Genomic DNA, 25,185 nt, shown 5'->3' with positions numbered 1-25,185 from the left:
TTCATTACTACTCTGAACACTTTTGTGTGATTCATGCAAATTTTTGTTTGTTTCTTTGTTTGTTTTTCAGTAGGATGTGATTTCAAATGTAACTTTTCAACAAGCACAACAAATGACAGCAAACACCAAAACTGGTTCTGCCCATTTCACAAACATTACATTTTAATTTAGTGTTTAAAGCAGATGTTAATGCAGTTTGTTGAATTATTTACTGAAATAAACTGAAGCACACTAATTCTGTGTCACTCAAACTTTGCATGAACATCCTCTAGGACTGTTAAACAGTTGAATAGAAATTAGCACAGATTGAACTGGTTAGTTTGTAGTAGTGTGGTGAGCTTTACATTGATGCACTATGCTGGTTACATTTGCAATGTTAATAGATCACATCAGGTGAAGCAACCATCATATTTAGATTCGGTCAGTGAATCGACCTTTAACTTTATAGTCCCAAAAGTTAGAAATCAGCCACACAGCTCATGAAACAGCCGCTTATATCTTACTGGTCAAATCCTCAAAAGACCAGTGACGATCAGCTGATCACAGCCTGCACAAACTCTGAGATCTGCACAGTTTAAGGAAAATACATTTAAGGAAAATACTAATAAAATAAAAATAAACAAAATAAATGTTTATTAAGCAATTTTGATAGGAAATTGCTTAATTTTAGAAATGTTTTTGCTGTTTTTTTGCTCTATAAAATAGTTGTTTTCTTTTAGAATCATTCATCTTAGCAGTAGGATTTACATGAAAATGTAAATTTTTTGCACTCTCTGGTCAACTGACTCAGTGAATCAAATGACTCAAAAACCCGATTAACTTTGGTGAGTGACTCATTAAAACTCGATTCAGTAAAAAGAATCAAATTTACCATCACTAGTCCCTGGCTCTCTTTCTCTCTCTCTCCCTCCCACTGTTCCTGTGCTACTGAGAGTGTAATTACCGCCCCTCCCCCCTCTTCCCAGTGCAAGGCACAAGGCTCGCGTGCGGAGTGAAGCAGAAAAAAAAAAGAGCGAGAGAGAGAGGGTGAGAGAAAGAAAAAAAACTCCCGTCGTTCACTTCAAAGATACGGCTCTAAGAGCCGTTTCGTTCGCGACCGACACATCACTACTGCTCAAGTCGTCAGACTTTACGTTTGAAGTTGCGGTTGAAAATTAAATCTGGTTGCACAGTTATGTCTTAAATTTGAGCACTAAACTCAGGTTACAGTGGGGCAAAAAAGTATTTAGTCAGCCACCGATTGTGCAAGTTCCCCCACTTAAAATGATGACAGAGGTCAGTAATTTGCACCAGAGGTACACTTCAACTGTGAGAGACAGAATGTGAAAAAAAAATCCATGAATTCACATGGTAGGATTTGTAAAGAATTTATTCGTAAATCAGGGTGGAAAATAAGTATTTGGTCAATAACAAAAATACAACTCAATACTTTGTAACATAACCTTTGTTGGCAATAACAGAGGTCAAACGTTTACTATAGGCCTTTACCAGGTTTGCACACACAGTAGCTGGTATTTTGGCCCATTCCTCCATGCAGATCTTCTCAAGAGCAGTGATGTTTTGGGGCTGTCGCCGAGCAACACGGACTTTCAACTCCCGCCACAGATTTTCTATGGGGTTGAGGTCTGGAGACTGGCTAGGCCACTCCAGGACTTTCAAATGCTTCTTACGGAGCCACTCCTTTGTTGCCCGGGCGGTGCGTTTTGGATCATTGTCATGTTGGAAGACCCAGCCTCGTTTCATCTTCAAAGTTCTCACTGATGGAAGGAGGTTTTGGCTCAAAATCTCACGATACTTGGCCCCATTCATTCTGTCCTTAACACGGATCAGTCGTCCTGTCCCCTTGGCAGAAAAACAGCCCCATAGCATGATGTTTCCACCCCCATGCTTCACAGTAGGTATGGTGTTCTTGGGATGCAACTCAGTATTCTTCTTCCTCCAAACACGACGAGTTGAGTTTATACCAAAAAGTTCTACTTTGGTTTCATCTGACCACATGACATTCTCCCAATCCTCTGCTGTATCATCCATGTGCTCTCTGGCAAACTTCAGACGGGCCTGGACATGCACTGGCTTCAGCAGCGGAACACGTCTGGCACTGCGGGATTTGATTCCCTGCCGTTGTAGTGTGTTACTGATGGTGACCTTTGTTACTTTGGTACCAGCTCTCTGCAGGTCATTCACCAGGTCCCCCCGTGTGGTTCTGGGATCTTTGCTCACCGTTCTCATGATCATTTTGACCCCACGGGATGAGATCTTGCGTGGAGCCCCAGATCGAGGGAGATTATCAGTGGTCTTGTATGTCTTCCATTTTCTGATGATTGCTCCCACAGTTGATTTTTTCACACCAAGCTGCTTGCCTATTGTAGATTCACTCTTCCCAGTCTGGTGCAGGTCTACAATTCTTTTTCTGGTGTCCTTCGAAAGCTCTTTGGTCTTGGCCATGGCGGAGTTTGGAGTCTGACTGGTTGAGGCTGTGGACAGGTGTCTTTTATACAGATGATGAGGTCAAACAGGTGCCATTCATACAGGTAACGAGTGGGGGACAGAAAAGCTTCTTACAGAAGACGTTACAGGTCTGTGAGAGCCAGGGATTTTCCTTGTTTGAGGTGACCAAACTTCCACTGTATGTTATTCCCCAAAAATATGGACTCAGAATTTTATAACTAATATCTTTAGAAGATCAAAGGATGAAAATGTCTGCTGTAACGGATAAACTCTGCCTGACTTTGCTGTTTGTCTCTGCAGGTGAGGTTTGACTGTTTGTCTGTGTGTGATATATACGGGTCAGAGTTATAGTACGAAGGAAGCTGAGCACAGCCAGGATGTGTTTGTGTTACTTAGCTCAGCTGGCAGTGACATGTGGGCAGTTATCCAGTCCCTGCTAAACAGGGCTTTTTGTTCCAAGCTCTGTGCGCCCGCACGTTTATGCAACTCCTTCTGCACAAAGACTTTTTTTGTGCTGCCTCATCAGACAGCATCAGATGATGAGGAAGTGGTGTTTAAAGCTAAAAGAGAAATGAAACATTAAAGTGCAACATGTTGGTAACATAACAAAAGACGAATGCTGCAGAAAAAAATGTGGTGATTTGCTGCACAGAGCGGTAAAAAAAAAAAGAATATTTAAATACAAAAAAACAACAACAACAAAAACACTACAGTTATATTTTAACACTGAGTAAGCTCTTAGTGCTGCTGTTTTTTTCCCATTTAACTCATTAGAGCTTTGAAACTGTATATTGGATCCATTCAAACTAGGGATGCACCGATACCGATACTGGTATCGGGGCCGATACTGTAAAATGTGTGTGTACTCATACTCGTAAAAGTTAACCGATACCATGAACCGATACCAACTTATTTCATTAATCAGAGGGTGGCTGGTCATTTCTGTTGTAGTTTTTTAGATTGGCCACTAGGGGGACATCCCGCGCTAAACAGGCACAGGGTTAGGCGAGTGAGACTGGCGGCTCCAGATAAAAAAGAGAAACTGGAGGGTGCTGTAGCTAGGCTAAACAAAATGTCAGCAGTGTGGACCGGAACAGCCAACTTTAACTCGGGTTTTGGAAAAGCGAAGAAAAATGTAAAGAGAAAATCCACAAGCAGTTAAAATAACAGAGACTCTGACTCATTTTATCGCTCTGGATGACCAGCCAATGCCGGTCGTGGAAAACATAGGATTGCACCGTTTTCTCAGCATACTCGAGCTGCAATATGAAATATAATAAATGAACAGAAGTGTTTATTTATTATTCTGAAAGCTCGAGACAGTGCCAATAGTTCAGTGATATTTTGTTAAATTACAATGTGGAGACTCTGCAATAATTTAACAGAAGTGCTTATTTTTCACTTGAAATTTTTTTGTGGTCATTTCTATTAAGATTTTATTTTTTATCGGCAGAGAATAAAATAAAACCTGTCTTCCAATTCATTGCATTTGTGTGTGTGTGTGTGTGGTAGAAGTATCGTTTTTTGTACTCTGTATTGGCAAGTACTCAGATCCAAGTATCGGTATCGTATCGGTTTGAAAAAATTGGTATCGTTGCATCCCTAATTCAAACATTGAAGCTTAATGTCCCACATTCAAAACTTTGAAGATGACCATCTCCTGATCAGAGGCAGAGAATCTGTATTTTATTTAAAATATACTGTAAATAAAATATGTCCTTAATAGATTTTGATGATGTCTGTGGTAGGTGACACTCATAGAGATCATTTTCTGTGGAAAAAAAGTCATATGATTCATGAAATGGCACTTTTAGATTAGAAAGATAGTGTCAACATGTAAACATGTACTGGCTTAGTTGTACCAGTGTAGTTATTGACTTCCACTCTCAGAGTAAGTGAATTCAGACAATGGAAAGATTTGATTATGCTTCTCCAGCTACAGAAACGGTAGCATGCAGAGACCCACAGTTTTAAGTGCAACAATTACGAGACAGTTAACATCAGCGTCTGCCAAAAATATTTCTAATCTGTCCTTTAAAAATGACTTTTTAGAAATGTGCTCTGGTGTCTCGCCAATGATGAAATCAAATATTCCTACCTACTTAATGAACTGGAAATCTAACTCAAACATATACACAAACAACACCTTTAAAATCACAAATCACTGTGAATCAATGTAAATCATTCCAGTCACAGTTACCAAGTCACACTTGGTACAGTCCCCTTAGCGATTGTTGTGTTTGTGTGTGTGAGTTTAATAGTTTCTGTAGCTGCTCACAGCAATTGGCTGCTGTAGAAGTGAACAGTTATATTTTGACCTTTAACCTCTCTGCTCTGTGTCGTTTCCTCTTTCAGACCAGAAAAACATTACAACTCTGGACAGAACGTCACTCTGACATGTGGAGCTCCAAACAACAACATCATAGCTGTAGAGTGGAGCAGAGCTGATCTGAAGCCACAATATATGGTTTTGTATGTGATGAGCAATTTGTTCCAGATGAGCAGCATCCATCTTTTAAGAACCGGGTGGATCTGCAGGACAGACAGATGAAGGATGGAGACGTGTCTTTGATTCTGAAGGATGTGACGATTAATGACACTGGAACATACGAGTGTTGTGTTGCCCAGAGACAAACAAGGGAAGAAACAGCCAATTTGAAGCTCGTCTGCATCATCTACCTGAGTGTTGATCCTCCAGGTGAGTGAGCAGAGTTGAGTGTGTGTGTGATCAGAGGTGAAGCTGCTTCCTGGTTGTTGATGTTTGTTTCTAAAGATGTTGTTGATGAGACTTTGTAGAAAGCAGCTGGTCTGAGTGATGTGATCAGAGTGCAGTAGATAATGTCTGACAGCAGTTTGAAGAGGAAATGGATTCTGTTCTGTTCTTCACTCATCACCTACCTGACAGCTGACACCTCACACCTGTTTCTCACCTGCAGGTCAGACAGGAGGATTCAGAGACCGTGGACTTATTGTCAGTTTGTCAGTTTGTACTGCGCTTGTTGCTGCTGGTCTCATTGGTTGTTTGATCTACTACAATCGTACATAACAGAGTCCCCAACCCAAGTAATCAGACTAACCACTCTAATCAGTAATTTTCAGTTAAATGTGCTTACCAATACACTTGGTCATAATCAGTACCAGTAATTGAAAACACCATGGTATTATCAGCCGTTTGGATGAAGAGGAATTATGCATGTTGGGTTTAGAAAAAGAAGATTAATCTGTGAATAATGATCAGGAGCCAGCACACGCTTCAAAGTGCTGCACCGAGGCCTCCAAGCACAGTGGTGCTGTGCTTTAACTGATTGTTACAGACTGGACTTTGACACAATTGATACATTAGTCAGAGTAATAAGAGAATCAACTCTGTCTGCACTATGCTTCTACAGGAGCCACCATAGTAACCAGCCATTCTAAGGAAATGAGTAAGCTCACGTCTGATGTGAGGCACAGGTAAATCTAGAATGGCCTGAATTTCACCAGTGACTGACTCACCTGACTTTGTCACACTTCATTTGCTAAGTCACGGCAGCTCTCAATCACACTGAGCCAGATTTGAGGTGAGGATTGGCTCCTACAAGCTGTCAAAAATAATTTGGGGTAAGCTCAGAACAGTTTCAATCACCAGCAAAGACAATGAATGAAGTTAATGATCCAGATCATCCAACAGACAGTTTTGTTTAAAGGGGGGGAAACATTGTTTGATATCAGGTCATGAATTTACTGGACAGTAAGTACAGTATTGGGATCAATGTGTGTTTTCATATTTTTAGCTGCTAGCTTAGCGTTTGATGTCGGTTTAATTTTTTACATTTCTACCATAATGTATGTGGGACATCCAGGATTCATGTTGCAAACAGACACAAACCAAAAAAAATATTCAATTTCTGAATTAAACCTTTTCAACCTATTGGTTGTTTATTCTGATTACACATGGACGCAGTGTCATGTTTGTTACAGCAGCAGAGTCTTTGTTTTATCTTCAGGTTCAGAAGCTGTTTGTAAGATCAAACATGTTCTCTAAGGTTTGAACCACAAAAACGGATCCTTATGTAGAGATCTGCAGTTACAGTATAGATAAAACAAACACTGTAAACACAGAGTGTAGATGAAACTCTGCGTTATAGACAGTCATTCATCTGCCTGATGGTGTTCAGGAACTATTGATCAGCTAAAAATGAATGATGTGACAGTATTATGAAACAGAGCAGAGGAATAACTAAGTCAGATGTTCCCTCCCTGTGATCTGTGAATCTTTATTTTCTGACCTCGAAGACTCTTCAGTCTGTTGTACTAATGTTGGTGATGTAGTTCTTCTAGTTTTTGTTTAATAAAGACTTACACACAGTTTTGTTGAATGTTAATCTTAATTCACCCTTTTTTTGTTCAACAGTTTCATGACCTGTGAAATCACTCAATCTGGGGTTCATGCAGTTCATTGAGCAGATGTCAAGCAAAAAGCAATAATTTTACTTTGATTTTTTTTTTTTAAACCTTTAGAAATCATTTTCAAAATGCTTAGTGATCAAGTAGTCAATGTTATGCACTAATAAGGTTTTGCATTGGGAATCTTGGTCAAAATGTACACAGTATTCAGATTATTGTACTTTTTTTTTTACTTGAAAATTCTGGATTGGAAAATTTTGATCAGTTTTATTACAAATAGCAAATGTTCAGCAACCAAGTGTTACAACAAACCTTTGAAGCATCATTGATGATCTGCTTGTATACATGTTAGTGTTTAAAGTCCAACATCTCCCTCTAGTGGCCATATATAAACCATGTGTGAGGATGGTGTTAATGTAAAATGTGAATCATAGTGTTCCAGTCAGTCATCAGTGTGTCTCTGCACAGCTGTAATTAAAATGTGTTCAGACGGCCTCAGTGTCTGAATGGTTCCAGTTCAGCTCCATAACAGCAGCGTCCCTGGTTTGATTCCTGTGTTTCAGCTCATATCTGCCTCTCTCACTGAGGGGGACGTAACTACATGGAAATGTCTATTTGAACCAATAGAAAGCTGGTGCTCAGAGGAAGAGGGCGGGCTTTACTTGGTGTCAGTGAGAGAAATGAAAAAAAGCTCAAATGAGTGAGAAGGACGATGAAGGAAACATCTGTGCTGTGTCTGCTCTGTAAGTAGAATCTCTGTTTGTTTGAATTCTTGTACTTTGACTGTCTGCAGATTTTTTTATATTACAGATCAACACAAAACTAGGAAGGATGAGGTGTGCAAAATTTGTGCAGTACAAGTAACAAAAAAAACTTCGAGAAATTGTAAACACTTTTGCCATGAAAGAATTGTTTTGAACTTACCAATGACTGTATCAGTAATCACGCAAAACCTGCCAGAAAATATGTGTACATGGAACAAATAAAAATTAAAGATATAAAAAAAATGAGGAGATACATTAAAGAGACGAGTTTGTGTGTTTGTCAGCTGTTTGTGTGGAGTTGTTTTTTATCTTCAGATCAAATCAACCTGAGTGTCATTTCTCTTTAGTTCTGATCTCACTGCTGAGCTGCACAACAAACCAAGGTCAGTAACCTTCTTCTGTCACAGTTTAAACTGAGAAATGCTCACTGATATGACCTGATTGGGTTCAGAATGTAAATTAAATGGATCATCAGTTTTTCATTTTAACCCTCACAGCTCGTCTGACTGTGAGTCCCAGCAGCTCTCAGTTCTTTAAAGGAGACTTTGTCTCTGAGCTGTGAGGAGGACGACAGCTCTGCTGTATGGACTCTGAGGAGAAACACAAATATAGGAAACACCACTCAGTGTGGAGATGGGTGGGGAACATCCGCTAATTTATCCTGTGACATCAGTTACATCGTTGAACGAGACAGTGGAGTTTACTGGTGTGAGTCCAGAGAGGGTCCCATCAGTAACATGGTTAACCTGACAGTCACTGGTAAGCTGAGTGTGTGGAGTTAGTGTTGATGAAGCTGTGTGTAAATGGATGAAATGCTGTAGTTTGTCTCTGTGTTGAGGTGGATCAGTGATCCTGCAGAGTCCTGTCCTCCCTGTGATGGAGGGAGATGACGTCACTCTGCTCTGTAAAACAAAGACCACTCCCTCCAACCTCCCAGCTGCTTTCTATAAAGATGGCTCCCTCATCAGGAAGCAGCCTACAGGTCACATGACCATCCAGCATGTTTCCAGGTCTGATGAAGGCCTCTACAAGTGTGACATCAGCGGTCATGGAGAGTCTCCATCCAGCTGGATCACTGTCACAGGTGACACACTCACCTGTCTGTGTTTCTGCAGGTTTCAACATTCACAATGTGACGACAACTTAATGACTGTGTTTGCTTTATTTTAGGGAAACACACCACCACACCTCCACCTACATTTACCTCTAACCCTCCATCTACATCCACACCTCCTCCTGGTTCCACCTCCACCACTCGTCCTCCTGTTCTCTCTGTGTTGTCATGTGTTGGATCAGTCTGTGTTGTTCTACTGGTGTTACTGGTTCTGCTGAAGAGACAAAATGTTCACAGTAAATCTAAAGGTTAGACTCAAACCTTTCCAGTAATTTTTCTTAGAGTTGATGTTCTTTCATTTGGAATAATCTTTTTTGCTTTTCATTTTGGATTATTTCAGCTGAAGAAGACAAAGCTGCAGAAGATGATGTCATCACCCACACCACATGCAACATCATCAACATATCACATGATCAAAAACACCCAGTTAGACGAAAGACAGGTAAGATATTTGCCACATTTTCTAGCAGTATCCCATATATGAGAATAACAGTGGAAATAGTCATAAAGTGGCACAATCTTAACAATAATAACAGTAATGATATCAACAGATGAGTTATAAGCCTTTGAGCTTCCCACCCTCCATAGTGTAGATGGTTACACGTTTGGTTAACATATAGTGGTTGACCTGTCACGTAGTCGGTAATCCAGGTTACGAGCCCTGCATGATTTTTAGTTTATTCCCCTGCACAAATGATCTAACGGTATCAAAAACACTGGAGCACATTAAACGCAAATGAAGTGTTGAATGCCCGAAAATAGGCGACTGGACTTCTTTGGGTTTGCAAAGATGTTTCACGTCTTATCTAACAGACTGGGACTGGGGCTGTCCACTCAGAGGTGTATATGAGGGTTCCTGGTCCACTATTGATCATGTAGCTCCAATCATGAGTGTAGATGATGTGTTTTAGAATGAATACAGTGTCTCAGCATTGTTTGATTCACATGTGCCACATCTGCAGTTTTCTTTGGGGCCCCTTTGGCCTCTACTAACATTGTAACCTCAGCCACAAGTCTGCCTTAAATGCTTCAGACTTTTGGCAGTGACGTAGTTGAGAAACACTCAAAACGTGGCTTAGTCCACATATGTCTGCTCTCTGCTTTTTCTTTTGGCACACACACAAGTTGTTAGTAGGATTATCAGAGAGGATTTATTGTCACCGTGACATATATAAAGACCAAATGCCATCTAAAACATGAGTCCTTATGGCTTCCTTAACGTTGTGCAGGTAAAACCACAGCAGCACTTTCCTGTTGTTGATTCTTGTTAACTGCAGTCTGAGGCTGGTGAAAGGTCTCACCACAGAGTGTCCTGTTTCAGATAACGAGTTAGAAAGTGTTTGTCTTGTGCTCTGTGGTGAAACGCATCAGTGTGCATTTAAAGAGGATGCCAGCCTTGTGGTCATCTGCCCTCATTGTCTCAGAAACGTCCCCCATTACTCTGTGGTCAGTTGTTTCACAGCAGTTGTGTTAAGAAGTCAGGGGAGGAAAATAATCTGGTGCTATTTATTAATGTTATCACTTAATGTCTGCATAAAGATTCACAAACAGAAATAGTTAGGTCCACAATTTGCAGTTCTGCCACTTTACACCACGTCAGTAGATTTTAAATCAAACAATGAAGACATGAATAAAGGGCAGACTTTTTGCTGATTCAGTGGATTTTTACGTTAACTGTTTAGGAATTAGAACCATTTTTATGAATGATCAAAACTAACTGGAAAAACTAGCATAATTTAAAACAAAATTTAAAAAAGGGTTTCAAAGCAGTCTTGTAATGCTGTATTTAAAATTTGTTTTTATTCTGCAGTGACAGACTCTCTTGCGATCTACTCAGTAGTGAGAACAGAAGACGTCAGTAACGGACAAACACCCATGAGGCCGAGGAGGCTCAGGTACAGCTGCTCTCTGTCTTTAATATTTAACATCCAGACTGAAGGATGTGAAGTATATGAACAACTGATTATATGTTCATCTATAAATTTGCCTCAAGAAAAAGCCTGCAAAGTAGAAACAGAACTGAAAGTTGTGAGGTTTCCTTTCAGTAACAACCTGTTAACCCTTTAAGACCTACCATCGAACCAAGTCCGCCAGAGCTTATATTATATTTTTACATGTTGTGGAGCCATTTTTGGGAGCATTTCAAGTTGATATACATCAATACAACCATTATATCCCAAATTTTAATAATATGTATGCATTTTATCACCAGTTCCAGTGGTGGATGTTCATGTGAACCATGGCCAAAGTTTCTAATAATGAGGTCAGTGCATGCACAAGTAAGTAAGTAATTAAGTACATTCTCTTCTGAATGTAACACAAATTGTTGCCACAATTAATAAAAATCAACCAAATAAAAAGGAAAAAACTGTGTCTCAGTTCACACTCTGGCTTTAGTACACTTCCCACTAGTACACAATTTAGACATACTTATAGTGCATGGATTTTAACAGGGTCAAACACCCTCAATCAAAGGTAGTCGTGGATTTACTGGATAAGCTATTAGTTGGGCTTCATTGGAATCACTAACAGTATATAACTCTCTGCCTGCCAAATGTGTTTCAGACTTCAGTTTTTTGTTTTGTTTTGATTTGTTTTGGGTTTTTTCTTTGGGGGGGGGGGGTCCCCATTGGATAGATTTAGGGGGGGGGGTGTTCTACATGAGTTGGAGAATAGCAGTGCCCTAGGAGAAAGAGGTTTAAGTTACATTTGAGCTAAAACTACCAAATAGCAGGTGTAGTAAAAACAGATGCAGAGTTTTGTGTGCTTTTTAGAGGAAGTCTGAACTGAGACTGTGTGTGATGGTGAGAGGTGGAGGTTGGAGGTCTTGATTGAACTACAAAGCTTGTAATCATGTTTCCTGTTGTTCTAACTGTGTGTGTTTGTGTTCAGACTTTAAACCAGAGCCAGACGTCGTCTACTCTTCACTGAAGTAGTCCACCAGTCCAACCACTGAAGTCCAGCTTCTCGCTTCTAACTGGTCCTCATAGACCACAGGACATCCACATAAAATATTATTATTATTATTATGTTTGCTGGGTGTTAATACAACTACAACAGTGTTGTTTCTGTACAGTTTTTTTTTTTTTTTTTAAAGTTATGCTCATTTGTTTTCCTTGAGTGGTTCTTTGGGTTTAGAAAAAGGTCAAAATCTGACTTTTTCCTGTCTGGTTGTAGCTAATATATAAACTTCTTTCTTCATCTCAGAAAATGAAGACAAATCCTTAGACGCCAGTTGTAAACTGCTTAGAAATATTTAAGTACAGAACTTTTTAAAAATCTTTTTTTAACATTTGGTTTTAAGTCATTTTATTAATTATTAATTTATTTTTAAGCAAAAATTAAAATCAGTGTCCAATGGCACCTAAAAGTGAATCTTTGCCTCTCTTTTTTCCAGCGGTGTTTGTGTATGTTTACTCTAGTTTGTATTAGAAGTTTTACAGTTATCAGGATACCCACATCTTTGAATTTTCAGCCTGCGCAGTCTGTTTCGCAACTACTAAAATATAGTCATCTAACAACACACACAAGTTAATTTTATTTATAACTACAGCAGCATCACTGCAGAGCTGCATGTGTCTATGTATTATTTGCAGTTAAATATCGCCCTATATTGGCCATATAAAACCATCTGGGTGAATGGAGTTATAAATCAGTTATTGATGTGTCTCTGGAAAGACAATCAATATAAATGAGTTTGAAGTAGAAGAGTACTGATCATCTGATAAACATCCTGTCACGGTTGAGTAGCCGGTGTGTTTAATGAAACAGACTGATAACATGAATAAACAAAATAAGGCAAAACGCAAACAGGGACAAAAAAACTAAAACTTAAAAATCCAAACAGGGAAAACTAAACTGTGGTTACTATGATTAAACTGTGACTACTGACAGGAACATGATTCTGAGCAGGAACATGCAAATAACTATGATGAACGAACATGAACATGAACATATTGTGACCATGAAAACTCTTAATCTTATGTACCGTTGAAGGAAATTACACAGACGACCTGACAAAAGACTGAACGAAACACAGAGACTAAATACACACAGGAAGTGATCAGGGGAAGTGGAAACACATGTGGAAACAGCTGACACAAAGGAACATAGCAAAACAAAGGGGAAGAGTAAAACTAAACACATTGAACAAAGAACGGAGGACTTTTAAAATAAGACAGGAAACATTGTGTTACGTTCCCCTAAAAGGGTCCAGGCAGTGAGGGGGAAGTAACAAAAAGTGTCCGGGTCAGAAAAAGGAGTCAAGGAGGCAAAAGGGTTAAATTAAAGAGTTTTATTAAAGTTTCTATTAATACTAACTAAAAGAGACGGACAAGCCGCTATCACCATTTAAAGGAACAAACAAAACTCAAGCATTGGTCAATAAAGTACAAAATAAGTCAAAAAGAGAGCAGCTCACTACATACAAACCCAGATACGCAGCTCATTAGCTGCAAACCACAAAAACACAGCTCACTAGCTGTAACCACTCACATGGCACTCTGGCTCAGAGCTCACCTTTCCCTGGGCTTAAATCTCTTTAATTACTGATGAGAGTCAGCTGCCCAAAAGGGAAAGGTGGCACCTCAGGCAGAAGAGGTGGTGGGACACGCCCATACAGGCACCTTCAGGAGGAGGTCCTGCTAGGGCCGTAACACATGGAGAGATGCAGGAATATCACAGGCTTGCCAACATAAAAAGCAGAGACCAGAAATATAAGTCATACTGACACAGAGGACAAGAACAGACTCACACAAGGGGAAATAGATGAAAACCTAAACTAGAATAACACTCAACTAAATCCTAACTAATAATACAAAACTTAACATGTTTTCAAGTGTGTGAATGGGTGGATGACTGGATGTGTAAAGCGCTTTGGGGTCGTTAGGGACTAGTAAAGCGCTATACAAATACAGGCCATTTACCATTTACCATTCAATGTAATATGAGAAATAAAAAATAAAAAAATGAACTCAAAATGCTGGGTCACAGACCCAGCTCCTGACACATCCAGATTCAGAGTCTGTCTAGAACATTTGTGTTCAGTCACATTTCTGTGAATCAATCTGATAATTACTGAGCAGTGTGTGTGTGTGTGTGTGTGTGCGTGTGTGTGTGTGTGTGTGTCCTCCTGCTGACCAAAGGGTCGTAAATGCAGAAAGCTTACATCAAAAAGACCCTCACAAGGATGTGTCTGTAATAAAAGACTACAGCCCCCCACCCAGAACCTCGAGAATCTGGGGAGGGGGACAGTGGAATTCCTTTCATCAGAGTTAAACAGTAGAGAGATGGTAAGCATAGAAATGACAACATTTAACAATTCACTCTAACACACCTTACATGCATTAATGTAATAACGTGGTTAGCCTACTCAAAGTAAATTGCACACGAACAACATTAAGTTACTCACGCAGAGAAGAACGGCTGCTGCTGCCATCATTATCCGTCACCATTTCTGCTACACTGGCAGGGCTAGGGGCCAGGACTCTCCTCTTCGGGTTCTTGGGGGGATGTTGCTAACTCCGGGTCCGATAACAGGCACCACACCCGCAGTAGATGTGTCAGTGTGAGGTCTTGCAGCAAGCTATCAAATACGGTGCTTTTCTCGGCTTTTAACGAAACGCTATACGTCGCCAGGTTCATCGTCAGATTTGAGGTGTTATTTCCTTTGCACAGTATCACCTTAAAGCACTTGCTGCAGGCTGCTGAGTTTGCATCTTTTGCTGTGAAGTACAGCCAGACTTTTGACGGCTTCGCCTTGGGCATTTTTAATCTGTAGCTCTGCTCTAAAAGAACGTACGTACCTGGACCCGCCTACTATCCTTAAAAAGGTAAAATGATTAGTAAGAATCCAAAGTGTATGACATCTCAGGAAAAACAAAACACCAAAATAAAGCACCAAAATATGCGCTGCTTTTCAGTCTGGTTACTACCGTTTATGTCAGAACCAGATAACGGTACCCATCCCTACTCATAAACTACAAACTTGTGAATATGGGACTCAGACTGGAGTTGTAGACTGTTTGTGTTTATGTATCAGTCCCCCCACCTGTGCTTGAACCAATAGAAAGGTTGGTGCTCAGAGGAAGAGGGCGGGCTTTACTTGGTGTCAGTGACAGAAATGAAAAGAGCTCAAATGAGTGAGAAGGACGATGAAGGAAACATCTGTGCTGTGTCTGCCCTGTAAGTAGAATCTCTGTGTTCTTGTACTTTGACTGTTTGCTCTCCTGATAACTGATGATGGAGGAAAAGACACGAAAAATAAGTCAGGCCGACTGCAGGTCTGAACTGACTCTACACTGTGTTTGTGTTCAGACTTTAAGCCAGAGCCAGATACTCTTCCCTGAAGTAGTCCAACCACTGACGTCCAGCTGCTGGTCTCTAACTGGCCACCCAGTCATGTAGAAAATGTTGAAAATTACCAAGTCATTGAACAATTATTTACAATTAATTCAGTTCCTATCGGGCTTGGTTAGCCTGTCAGACTCTGGAGGCAGCTGGCCAAGCGGAATGTGGCTCGGGCAGTGGCTGAAGCAAAAACTCGGGTGTGGGAGGAGTTCGGAGAGGCCATGGAAAAAGACTTTCGGACTGCGTCGAAAAGATTCTGGCAAACCGTCAGGTGTCTCAGGAGGGGAAAGCGGTGCTCTACCTGCACTGTGTATAGTGCTGGCAGAGCGCTGCTGACTTCGACTGAGAAAATTGTCAGGCGGTGGAAGGAATACTTCGACGACCTCCTTAATCCCACTGAAACGTCTTCCGGGGAGGAAGCAGAGTCTGGGGATGAGGGGAATGACCCGCCAATTTCCGGGGGCGAGGTCACTGAGGCAGTTAAACAACTCCTTGGTGGCAGAGCCCCTGGTGTTGATGAGGTCTGCCCGAGTTCCTGAAGGCTCTGGACGTTGTAGGGCTGTCCTGGTTGACACGCCTCTACAATGTTGCGTGGAGATCAGGGGCTGGCAGACCGGGGTGGTGGTCCCCATCTTTAAGAAGGGAGACCGGAGGGTGTGTTCCAACTATAGGGGGATCACACTCCTCAGCCTCCCTGGGAAAGTCTATGCCAGGGTGCTGTAAAGGAGAGTTCGTCCGCTAGTCGAACCTCAAATACAGGAGGCTCTCCCGAGCCCAGACTTCTCGCCCATCGTGTATCTGACTTTCCCTGCCGGATACACGATGGACGGGTGGCAGAAATGGAGGGTCGTGCGTGTGCCTGGCAGGACTGTCAATCGAGGATGCTGAAGATATCTACCTATTCGGAACCATGATAACAGGGTTCTTGCTGATCGGAGCTGGCATGGCCCTGGCTTATCGGAGAATTGAGAAAGCGGAACTGGCTGTTCAAACCCCCCCTCCCCCCCCCTCCCCCCAAGGCTGCCCGCTGGGATTGAAACGATGGGACGAGGCGCGACTTCTCAGAACGGGCTCATTGAAAGCAGCATGGTTAAGACCTTGGAGACGCTTACAGCTGCTGTGAAGACTCAGAATAACACCTCCGAGCGTATACTGGGTTACATCAAGGAGAGGCCTGCTCAAAATGACACCTTTGAGAAAAAGTTGGATCACATACGGAAGTTCATGGGGAGGCTCGTGGTTCTCCAACGGGAGATTGAGAGACCAGTGTAGGAGTGTTAAAGAACAGCTTTGAAATTCTCCTGAGCTGCTCTCATAAAAGAAAAATCAACAACATCAACATCATAATGCGGATACCTCCTCGGCGCCAGCTGTGGGCTGAAGGCTGGAGCCGAACAAAAACTCCCTGATAATGACTGTGTGATGACTATTCTTCCCATCCCATGCAAGGCCACCTGGGTGGGCTGGCAGACTGTTTACTTAGCCTGATAGGGCAAAGGACACTGTCTCAGCTGAACTAAGGACACCCACACAAATACACTTACACTGTTAAGCACTCACTCATCCCCCCTCCCTTTCCAACGCCTTCGATGCTTGTCCCCTCCTGGAGAACACGGCGGGTCTGGGCCCATGCTGGAATAATAGTGCAGGGCAGGATGACTGCTGTGTTTCCTTCGGATTACTCCTCACCCCCTACCCAACCCTGTTGCTTGTCACGTGTTCCATAATGTTGTACTGTGGACATTTATGTGCAGAGGAGCTTTTTTGTTTCCTGCTCTCATGCTGTCCTCCCATAGGAGCCCAGCACGAGTAGAGGTCTCTTTTTCCTCTTCTACTTTCCCATTGTTGTGTACTTTATCAGTGTTTTTCTGTAACGCTGCCGATTTCCGACCTGTATTCCCATGTGATGTCTATGTTGTGTGTGTAAGTCGGGGGGGTTCTATTCCACTGCGGGGCAACCTGCATGTGGCCAATAAAACCTTGATTCATTCATTCATTCGACCATAAACATCTGCAGCAGTAAGATTGATCAGTGACACTATTTGGGAACATTTTTCTCCAGAATAAGCACTTACATTTTCAATACATTATACTTTATATCAGGGGTGTCGAGCTCCAGGCCTCGAGGGCCGGTGTCCTGCAGGTTTTAGTTAGCACCTTGGGTCAGCAGACCTGAATCAAACAATTAGTTCATTACCAGGCCTCTGGAGAACTTCAAGACATGTTGAGGAGCTAATTTAGTCATTTAAATCATCTGTGTTGGATCAAGGACACATCTAAAACGTGCAGGACACCGGCCCGTGAGGCCTGGAGTTGAACACCCCTGCTTTACATACAATGATGCTGTTTTTAGTGTGGTTCTGTGTTGTCATTGTGTTTTATTTACTTTTTGTCTAGGAAAAGATTCTAAATACTTTTCCACCACTCGTCACAGTCAGCTAGTGGTAAATGTGTTTTTGGAAATGTTTGGTAATATTGTACATAAAACCACTATTTTACATATCTTCAGGATAAGATTTCCATGCATTTTTGGTCTGGTATATTTTGTCTTGTTAAATAGCCAAGGTAAATGTTTTGTGTGTGTGGGCCTGTAAAGGTCACGACATGCCACTAGCAGTTCTTTTTTTTACCACAAAGGGCTTTTTCTGTACTCACTTTTTTCTGAATTTCTTGCCTTGTGAAGCAGCTTTCAGTAACTGTTTTAATTGAAAGCGTTGTGAGACAATGTTCACTAGAATGTGCTTTTGTATATATATTTTTAAATGATGTTATATTTACACAATCCAAAAATGTTAGTTCTCCACCACTGTCTTTGAACCACTACAAAAAGCCCCTGCTCAGAGGAAGAGGGCGGGCTTTACTTGGTTTCAGTGACAGACATGAAAAAAAGCTCAAATGAGTGAGAAGGACGATGAAGGAAACATCTGTGCTGTGTCTGCTCTGTAAGTAGAATCTCTGTGTTTCTTTGAATTCTTGTACTTTGACTGTCTGTACTTTGACATGAAAAACAAATCAGGCTGAATTCAAGTTCAAAACACCATGAGGACCAACTGCAGGTCTGAACTGACTCTTTATCTTTGCTCAGGAGTCAAGGAAACACAGCAGGCAGTGAAAAGATCAAATCATGCACTCATTATATCAACACAGCTGCACAGTGGACACATGATTTTACTGAGTTGTTTTTAGAAAATGGATATTTTGTGTATACCCATAGTGCAGTCAGTGCAGACAGTTGCAGCTTTTCAGTTATGTACTTAAAACAAGGACATTAAAAGTCCAGACGTGGCTCCTGCAAAGTTTATATGTAATGGGTAAAGTTTTTTTTTTTTTTGTCCCGTTTGGATCTTTAGCCATCAGAATTGTTGTCTTAAGGCCAAGAAAGATGCCAAGCGGATTTACTTTACCAAGTGGATCATCATGGCCTTGCCATATTGGTCCATTTGATTGACCTTTATTATAATTATGTATTTATTTTATTTTATTTTCCGTTGCTACAGACGGGACAGACATGACTGGGGGATAGGACAGGGAGAAAGAATGAAAGAAAGAGAGGGAGAGAAAGAAAAACAGAGGTGAGAAGAGATGGTGAGAAAGGGGGGAAGAAAGAAAGAAAAACAAACAAAACACCTGGATCACCTGTATGGAGAAAAAAAACAGAAGAGAAAACAAACAAAAAAAGAGCAACATAATAAAAACAGCACCATCACAATAAACTAGCTAGCAGTAGATAACAGTAGATACTAAATATTAAACGCTATTGTGAGGCACGCAAGATAGACAGCGCACAATGTGCTTTGAGGCAGCAGCCAAGAAAGGTGTAGTCCGCATCTGTGCACACCTGTGTGCACACCTGTGTGGATCAGCATGCTTGTATTCCAAAGGTTTCTCCATGTAACGATCTGCTAGGGAGTGTGGGGAGCCATAGCCCCGTCCCCCAGGGCATGAAGCAGGTATGGAGGAGATCCAGGCCCCAGACGTCCAGAGGCCCCAGAATACGAGAACCCGAGGAGGACCACCAAAGGGGGGGGAACCGTGCCACCCTCTTGGGAAGAGCTGAGTAGAGCCCCAAACGAGAGGTCACCCAGCAGCCACGGAGCAGAGGCCAGAGGGGGTTGCAGTGGTGTGCCCGCGGGCTCTGCCGGCAGCCAGCTGTGCCAGCGAGGACTGAGCTTCAGGCCCAGAGGCCTGAGGGCACCCCGCCCCCCGGAAAGGGCCCAGCCGGGCCACAGGCGCCAGGCCCCGCCAATCGGCCACCAGGAGTGCGCCGGTACATACATGAGCGCCCAGCCCCAGTCGACAAAAACCACCAACACACCAACGTCTGAGGGCATCAGCCACCGGCAGGGAGTGTGGTTAGGGGAGATAGGCCTCCGTACTTTGGAGGGCCTGAGATGTACCCAGAGAGGTTGAGTCTAAGACCCAACCTGACATATAGACACAGACGAACAGGCGCACGCAGACACAAACGTGCATTCCCACCCCATATACACAACCAAATACTCGGCACTCACCCAACGTGTAGACAGACACAAATAGACACTGCACAGACAGTTACACTCCCCAAACATACTCTATATCCCAGGTCCAGGTACCCCCGCCCCCAGAGGGGCAAGCCGCACCTAGACCCAGGAGATGTAACCCTTCTCTCTGAGGTGGAGGCAAGCGGACCGCCTCCTTATCTGCAGTAGCAGGGAGGCCCCGCATCCCAGACCCCAATCTGACGGCCAGCACCTCCTCCCAGCCCCCCAGCCCTGACGGTTAACAGAACCGGGGTGAGTGAAGACCCCAAACCTCCCTCCACCCGCTCATACGTAGTGTTGCTGTGTGCTGTTCTAAAGTGCATTTAAAACACAGGAGAGCATGGTGCTTCCTGCCAGAGAGCAGCACGGCTCCTCCCGAAAACCCTCAGTGTCTATATGCATTTAAAATTGAGGGTAGGGCACCAGTGCCAGAGGTTGGTTGGAATACACCGACCATCCTCTGGATGCTGTAAAACGTGCCCACCCCCAAGGCCCTATATGTATGTGTTATGTGAGAGTGTGAGTAATGTGGATGTCTGGGTTGCAGAATAAAATTGAGGCACAGGCGGCCAGAAGGGGACAGAGGGGGAGTGCCTCCCCTGGTAACACCCTGGTAACATACCTGCACCCCAAGCCCTGCGTGTGTGGGTGGGTGTGGTAGAGCGGGAATAGGGAGGCAGCTGAGGATGGGGAGGGAAGAAAGGGAGGGGCAAGCGGCCCCCACTGACCCCAGTAGGCACCCCCACACTCTGGAACCCACCAGGGCAAGGGGGCCCAGGCCCATCCGGACCGGGGCCCACAGCAGCAGCACCGCCCAGTAATGGGTAAAGTTAATAAAAACAGAATTCAAAGATGCATACTTTAATAATCCCATAGGAAATTAGTCCTCTGCATTTAACCCATTCAAACAGTGGGCAGCCACCAATCCAGCACCCAGGGAGCAGTGTGTACAGACGGTAACGTCCTCAGGGATACCTCAGGGTAGCCGTTCAGTGGATTTGAACCCCGATCTTCCAATCATGGGGCAAACACTCTACCTACTGAGTTATCTCTGCTCGAAGCTTTGGAAAATGTCATTAGCTGTATTGGTGATGGTTTTACAGTGTGGTGGTTAACAGGTTTGCTTTACAAGTAAATAATTCGTGGCTTCCTGGGAAGTTAAACAGATTTCTTTGACCTTACATCAGGGAGGACATCTGGTGTAAAACTTTACCAAATAAAACATCTGGAGGTACCTGCTGTGGTGACCTCTTCTGAATAAAGGAGGAGCCAGAAGTTTAATACTGCAGTGGATACAGCTATCTTTCCAGCATAGTTGCTGTGTAGATTTCCGCCAAGATATATCAGAGAGAAAGAAACGTCCAAATGATATACAAACATGCTGTTAGTAGCAGAGTTAGAGACGAGTTTGTGTGTTTGTCAGCTGTTTGTTTGGAGTTGTTCTTTATGTTCACCTCAAATCAACCTGAGTATCATTTCTCATTAGTTCTGATCTCACTGCTGAGCTGCACAACAAACCAAGGTCAGTAACCTTCTTCTGTCACATTTTAAACCTGAGAAATGCTCACTGATATGACCTGATTGAATTCTCACACATTAAACGAACTAAATGAATTATTCTGGAAAGCAATTATTTCAGTGTAACATCATATTTGTCAAATGTATATTTAATCATCAGTTTTTCATTTTAACCCTCACAGCTCATCTGACTGTGAGTCCCAGCAGCTCTCAGATCTTTAAAGGAGACTTTGTGTCTCTGAGCTGTGAGGAGGACGACAGCTCTGCTGGATGGACTCTGAGGAGAAACACAAGCAAAGGAAACACCAGTCAGTGTGGAGATGGGTGGGGAACATCATTTAACTCTTCCTGTGACATCAGTTACATCGTTGAACGAGACAGTGGAGTTTACTGGTGTGAGTCCAGAGAGGGTCCCATCAGTAACATGGTTAAGCTGACAGTCACTGGTAAGCTGAGTGTGTGGAGTTAGTGTTGATGAAGCTGTGTGTAAATGGATGAAATGCTGTAGTTTGTCTCTGTGTTGAGGTGGATCAGTGATCCTGCAGAGTCCTGTCCTCCCTGTGATGGAGGGAGATGACGTCACTCTGCTCTGTAAAACAAAGACCACTCCCTCCAACCTCCCAGCTGCTTTCTATAAAGATGGCTCCCTCATCAGGAAGCAGCCTACAGGTCACATGACCATCCAGCATGTTTCCAGGTCTGATGAAGGCCTCTACAAGTGTAACATCAGCGGTCATGGAGAGTCTCCATCCAGCTGGATCACTGTCACAGGTGACACACTCAGCTGTCTGTGTTTCTGCAGCTTTCAACATTCACAATGTGACGACAACTTAATGACTGTGTTTGCTTAATTTTAGGGAAACACACCACCACACCTCCACCTACATCCACACATCCACCTACATCCACCTCTGCTCCAGGTTCCACCTCCATCAGTCTTCCTCCATCACTCTTTCATCCTGTAATTCCTGTGTTGTCATCAGTCTGTGTTTTGGTTCTACTGGTGTTACTGGCTCTGCTGATGAGACTATGTCTTCACAGGAAACCTGAAGGTCAGTTTCCTTAGATTCAAATGTTGTTGTTTTTTGTTTTGTTTTTTAGAACATTTACAGTAAATACAGTACTCTTACATTTCAGCATATCAAGATATGGCAGCCGAAGATGGCATCGCAGAGAGTGAAATCAAAATATCAAACAGTCAAGCAGAAGGAACACAAGAAAGCACAGGTAATAATGATGCTCATGTTTGGTGGGTTTTTTCTTTTGTAAACAACAGCCCTGATGTGACCCACTGGTTGTGATGCCGGCAAAACAGCAGAGAACCAGAGCTTGTCATGGGATAATAGGGATTTATATCAATGTTTGTGACTGTAGGTTTGTATTGCTAACTGCTAATTATTAGACAATGCATTTCAGGTTATTTTAGGGAGTACCAAGTAGTTTAATGAAGTACTTTCTTCAGTGAGCACTTAAGTAACCTAGTACGCTACTTTGAACATAAGTAACGTAGGATATGTAATACATTACTTTCTGATTGACCCATAAACTATCCACAACAGCAGGTCTGAGACCTCTGAAGTGCCGCCAACAGGACATCCGTCTTGGCTGAAAGTATTCTCCAAATTCAAAAAAAAAAAAAAAACACAACTAACTGGGCTAACTATCTTGCACACTTTTATCCCAGAGCGGATGTAGAGCCCATCCAGTTTTCCATGACCAGGATGTAGGCTGAACTGTTTTTTGTTTTATCCAAGGTTTGATTAATGGGTGGACTTGTCAGTATTCCTGGCATTGACCTTTTTAGGGAGGGTAAGGAATGTGAGCCTTCTGAAAATAAAATACACTCTGTGTCTTGGATTTGAAACGTGAGATCATCACCTAATGCTACTAATTCATAGTGACTGTTCCCGATGTCCAAACAGTGGTATGTGGGTGGTATGTCAATTACAACAGCCCCATTGCATCCAGAGCCTTCAGGACTTTGGTTCAAATATTAACATCACCAGTTTCCTTTTAACCTCATCTGGCCTCAACAAAATTTACAGACTGGGCGTGTTGTGACTTTTAGTCCATTTTTTGCCCAGAGAACATCGGCAGTGCTTTAGAGGAATAGAAGTCCAAATTTAAATAAACCAAAATGCAGCTCAGATTAGACAAAGATTCAATTTCAGGTGAATTATTTATACCACTGCCAGTTTACAACAAAAGTCACCTCAAGGTCAGTTTGCTACCTTGTGCTCCTCAGTGCACGCACAACGTTTTTGCAGGATGAGCAGGATACATTTGAGAGTTTAACTCAACAGAACAAATTTCCTTTGACACAGTTCTTTGTTTCTTTTCAGGCTTTCTTTTCTGCATTTGAAACCCCAGCAGCAGCTTCCTGTTTTTGATTTCAGTTAGCTTCAGTCTGATGCCGATTCTAACCACAGAGTGCCCTGCTTCAGCTAACAATAGCGTTCATTACGAGAAAATGTTTGCTTTGTCCTCCGTGGTAAAGTGCATCAGCCTGCATCAAAAAAGGCTTTGTGGTCGCCCATGTTCTCCTTTCACACGAACACCCACCAGTTCTTTGGTGGTTCACAGCTATGATCTTAAGAAGTGGATAAAAAAAACTTTGAAAACCTGCTGCTATTTCTAAAAGATATATAAAGATCATTATTTCATCTTTGCATGAAGCTACATAATCATAAATAACATTTTTTGCCCTTTTTTGTGCTTTATTTTGCAGAGGATGATTCAGCTTTAGTTTACTCAATAGTGAGAAAAAAACCTGGCAGTTATGGACAAACAACCATCAGCCCAAAGACGACCACAGGTACAGCTTTTCTTTATCTTCATCTTTAGGCAGACATTTCATTTCATCTATGTGCAATGCATGTGAGTCAAAAGCTCAGTTAGAGGGTGACGATTTTAATAGTTCTTTAATTTAATTTTAAAACAAACCTAACAGTTCTATTTTCTATTTATGCTTCCAAGCTACTTCCTGCTGCAGTGCAAATTAAGAGCACTCATTAGTAGAATACGGTCCTTATTATTTAGCTTCGTCCATTTGTCTAATCCGGCCAGCTGCCACCTGCTGTGAGTGGACGAGGTGTGAAACATCCAAATTCATGAATATTTGGCTGAAGTCCCAGTTATGATTACTCTATCCCATTAAGATATTTGCATTAAGTGTAACAGTGCTTTTTAGGAAGAATGCACTTTAGCACTCACAATAGCAAACTCAAATAAGGAAGCAGAACATTTGCACAAGAGATTCACATTGTGATTTGCAGCTGATGTGGTTTCCAGCAAAGTCAGGACTGTGTGTGAGGGACAGAATCATATTTACTTCTGTTTGATCTGTGTTTGTGTTCACACTTTAAACCAGAGTCAGACGTTATCTACGCTTCAGTGAAGTGATGTGTAGTGAAACTACTTTGGATGGACATCATCAACCACCAGTCCAACCATTGATACACACTGCTCGTCTCTAACTGCTCCCTGCAGCACCTCAGACCACAGTACCTCCACTTGATTTTCATATTTCCTGTGTTTTTGTCACTAAAAAAACTCATCCTATTTTCAAAATTGTTTCTTCCTCCATAATCTTCAGGAACAATATAAATATTTACATATGTATTTATTGATGTTTATATTTATTTGTGTTTGGTGTTCAGTTTTATGAAGATCAATAAAGTTTTGATCTTACTTTGGTTTTCTCACCTGGTTAAGTGGGTTTCACAACAATTTCACATGAAAAAGTTGACTTCATTCCGGCTAAGTGACAGATGCCTGCCTTCAGTGGAAAAAAAAAAACAATGCAGACTGAAACCAGCATGGCCCTAGCTGTAATCTTCAAAGGAATGCTTCAATACAAGATGTGTGTTTAAGACTATTTCACCCAGAAACCAACCAGCAGCAGCTAACATTGCAAAAATCCTAAAACTTTTCTTGTAGCAGCTTCTCAAAAGAGCTGAAAATGTTTCAGTTTCTGATAAAATGCAGAACATATGACTCAGACTATACCTTGCTCTGGGTAATAGCCCCTAAACCAGTAAAGAGGCCGGTCTGATAACCTAAGTGTAGCTTGGAATGGGCATGATTT

At 42.2% G+C, this 25,185-nt stretch overlaps 3 protein-coding genes across 5 annotated transcripts in view; all 3 read left to right on the top strand.

Annotated features, from left to right (window-relative positions):
• LOC146521399 (coxsackievirus and adenovirus receptor homolog) overlaps nucleotides 1–25,185 on the top strand; it is a 113,894-nt gene that overhangs the window by 56,043 nt on the left and 32,666 nt on the right. The window lies entirely within an intron of this gene.
• LOC146521403 (uncharacterized) lies at nucleotides 8,086–13,059 on the top strand. Of its 2 annotated transcripts, none has more exons than XM_085155195.1 (7): nucleotides 8,086–8,357; nucleotides 8,437–8,682; nucleotides 8,769–8,960; nucleotides 9,053–9,154; nucleotides 10,523–10,607; nucleotides 10,925–10,991; nucleotides 11,605–13,059. In XM_085155195.1, the coding sequence occupies exons 1-7, from the start codon at nucleotides 8,336–8,338 to the stop codon at nucleotides 11,641–11,643; spliced, it is 753 nt and encodes a 250-aa protein (XP_085011321.1). In that variant the 5' UTR covers nucleotides 8,086–8,335; the 3' UTR covers nucleotides 11,644–13,059. The 2 variants fall into 2 exon arrangements, with proteins under 2 accessions (XP_085011321.1, XP_085011322.1); XM_085155196.1 differs by having other exon boundaries at nucleotides 8,087–8,357; nucleotides 10,925–10,975.
• On the top strand, nucleotides 21,051–24,734 carry LOC146521402 (low affinity immunoglobulin gamma Fc region receptor II-like). Of its 2 annotated transcripts, none has more exons than XM_085155118.1 (6): nucleotides 21,051–21,544; nucleotides 21,624–21,869; nucleotides 21,956–22,150; nucleotides 22,236–22,325; nucleotides 23,827–23,913; nucleotides 24,469–24,734. In XM_085155118.1, exons 1-6 carry the CDS (start codon nucleotides 21,190–21,192, stop codon nucleotides 24,498–24,500), a joined length of 1,005 nt encoding a protein of 334 aa, XP_085011244.1. In that variant the 5' UTR covers nucleotides 21,051–21,189; the 3' UTR covers nucleotides 24,501–24,734. The 2 variants fall into 2 exon arrangements, with proteins under 2 accessions (XP_085011244.1, XP_085011245.1); XM_085155119.1 differs by having other exon boundaries at nucleotides 21,056–21,544; nucleotides 22,019–22,150.

The sequence above is a fragment of the Neolamprologus multifasciatus genome, chromosome 3 (assembly GCF_963576455.1).
Source record: "Neolamprologus multifasciatus chromosome 3, fNeoMul1.2, whole genome shotgun sequence".
Taxonomy (NCBI): Eukaryota; Metazoa; Chordata; class Actinopteri; order Cichliformes; family Cichlidae; genus Neolamprologus; species Neolamprologus multifasciatus.
This window is presented reverse-complemented; position numbering and strand designations above follow the sequence as displayed.

Coding starts and splice junctions, on each gene's coding strand:
- LOC146521402 (XM_085155118.1), top strand. CDS start 21,190: ATGAATTATTCTGGAAAGCAATTATTTCAGTGTAACATCATATTTGTC. Junction 21,870..21,955: donor CAGCTGGATCACTGTCACAG/GTGACACACTCA, acceptor GCTTAATTTTAG/GGAAACACACCACCACACCT. Junction 23,914..24,468: donor CAGCCCAAAGACGACCACAG/GTACAGCTTTTC, acceptor ACTTTAAACCAG/AGTCAGACGTTATCTACGCT.
- LOC146521403 (XM_085155195.1), top strand. CDS start 8,336: ATGGTTAACCTGACAGTCACTG. Junction 9,155..10,522: donor CCCAGTTAGACGAAAGACAG/GTAAGATATTTG, acceptor TTTATTCTGCAG/TGACAGACTCTCTTGCGATC. Junction 10,992..11,604: donor TGAGGTCAGTGCATGCACAA/GTAAGTAAGTAA, acceptor GTTTGTGTTCAG/ACTTTAAACCAGAGCCAGAC.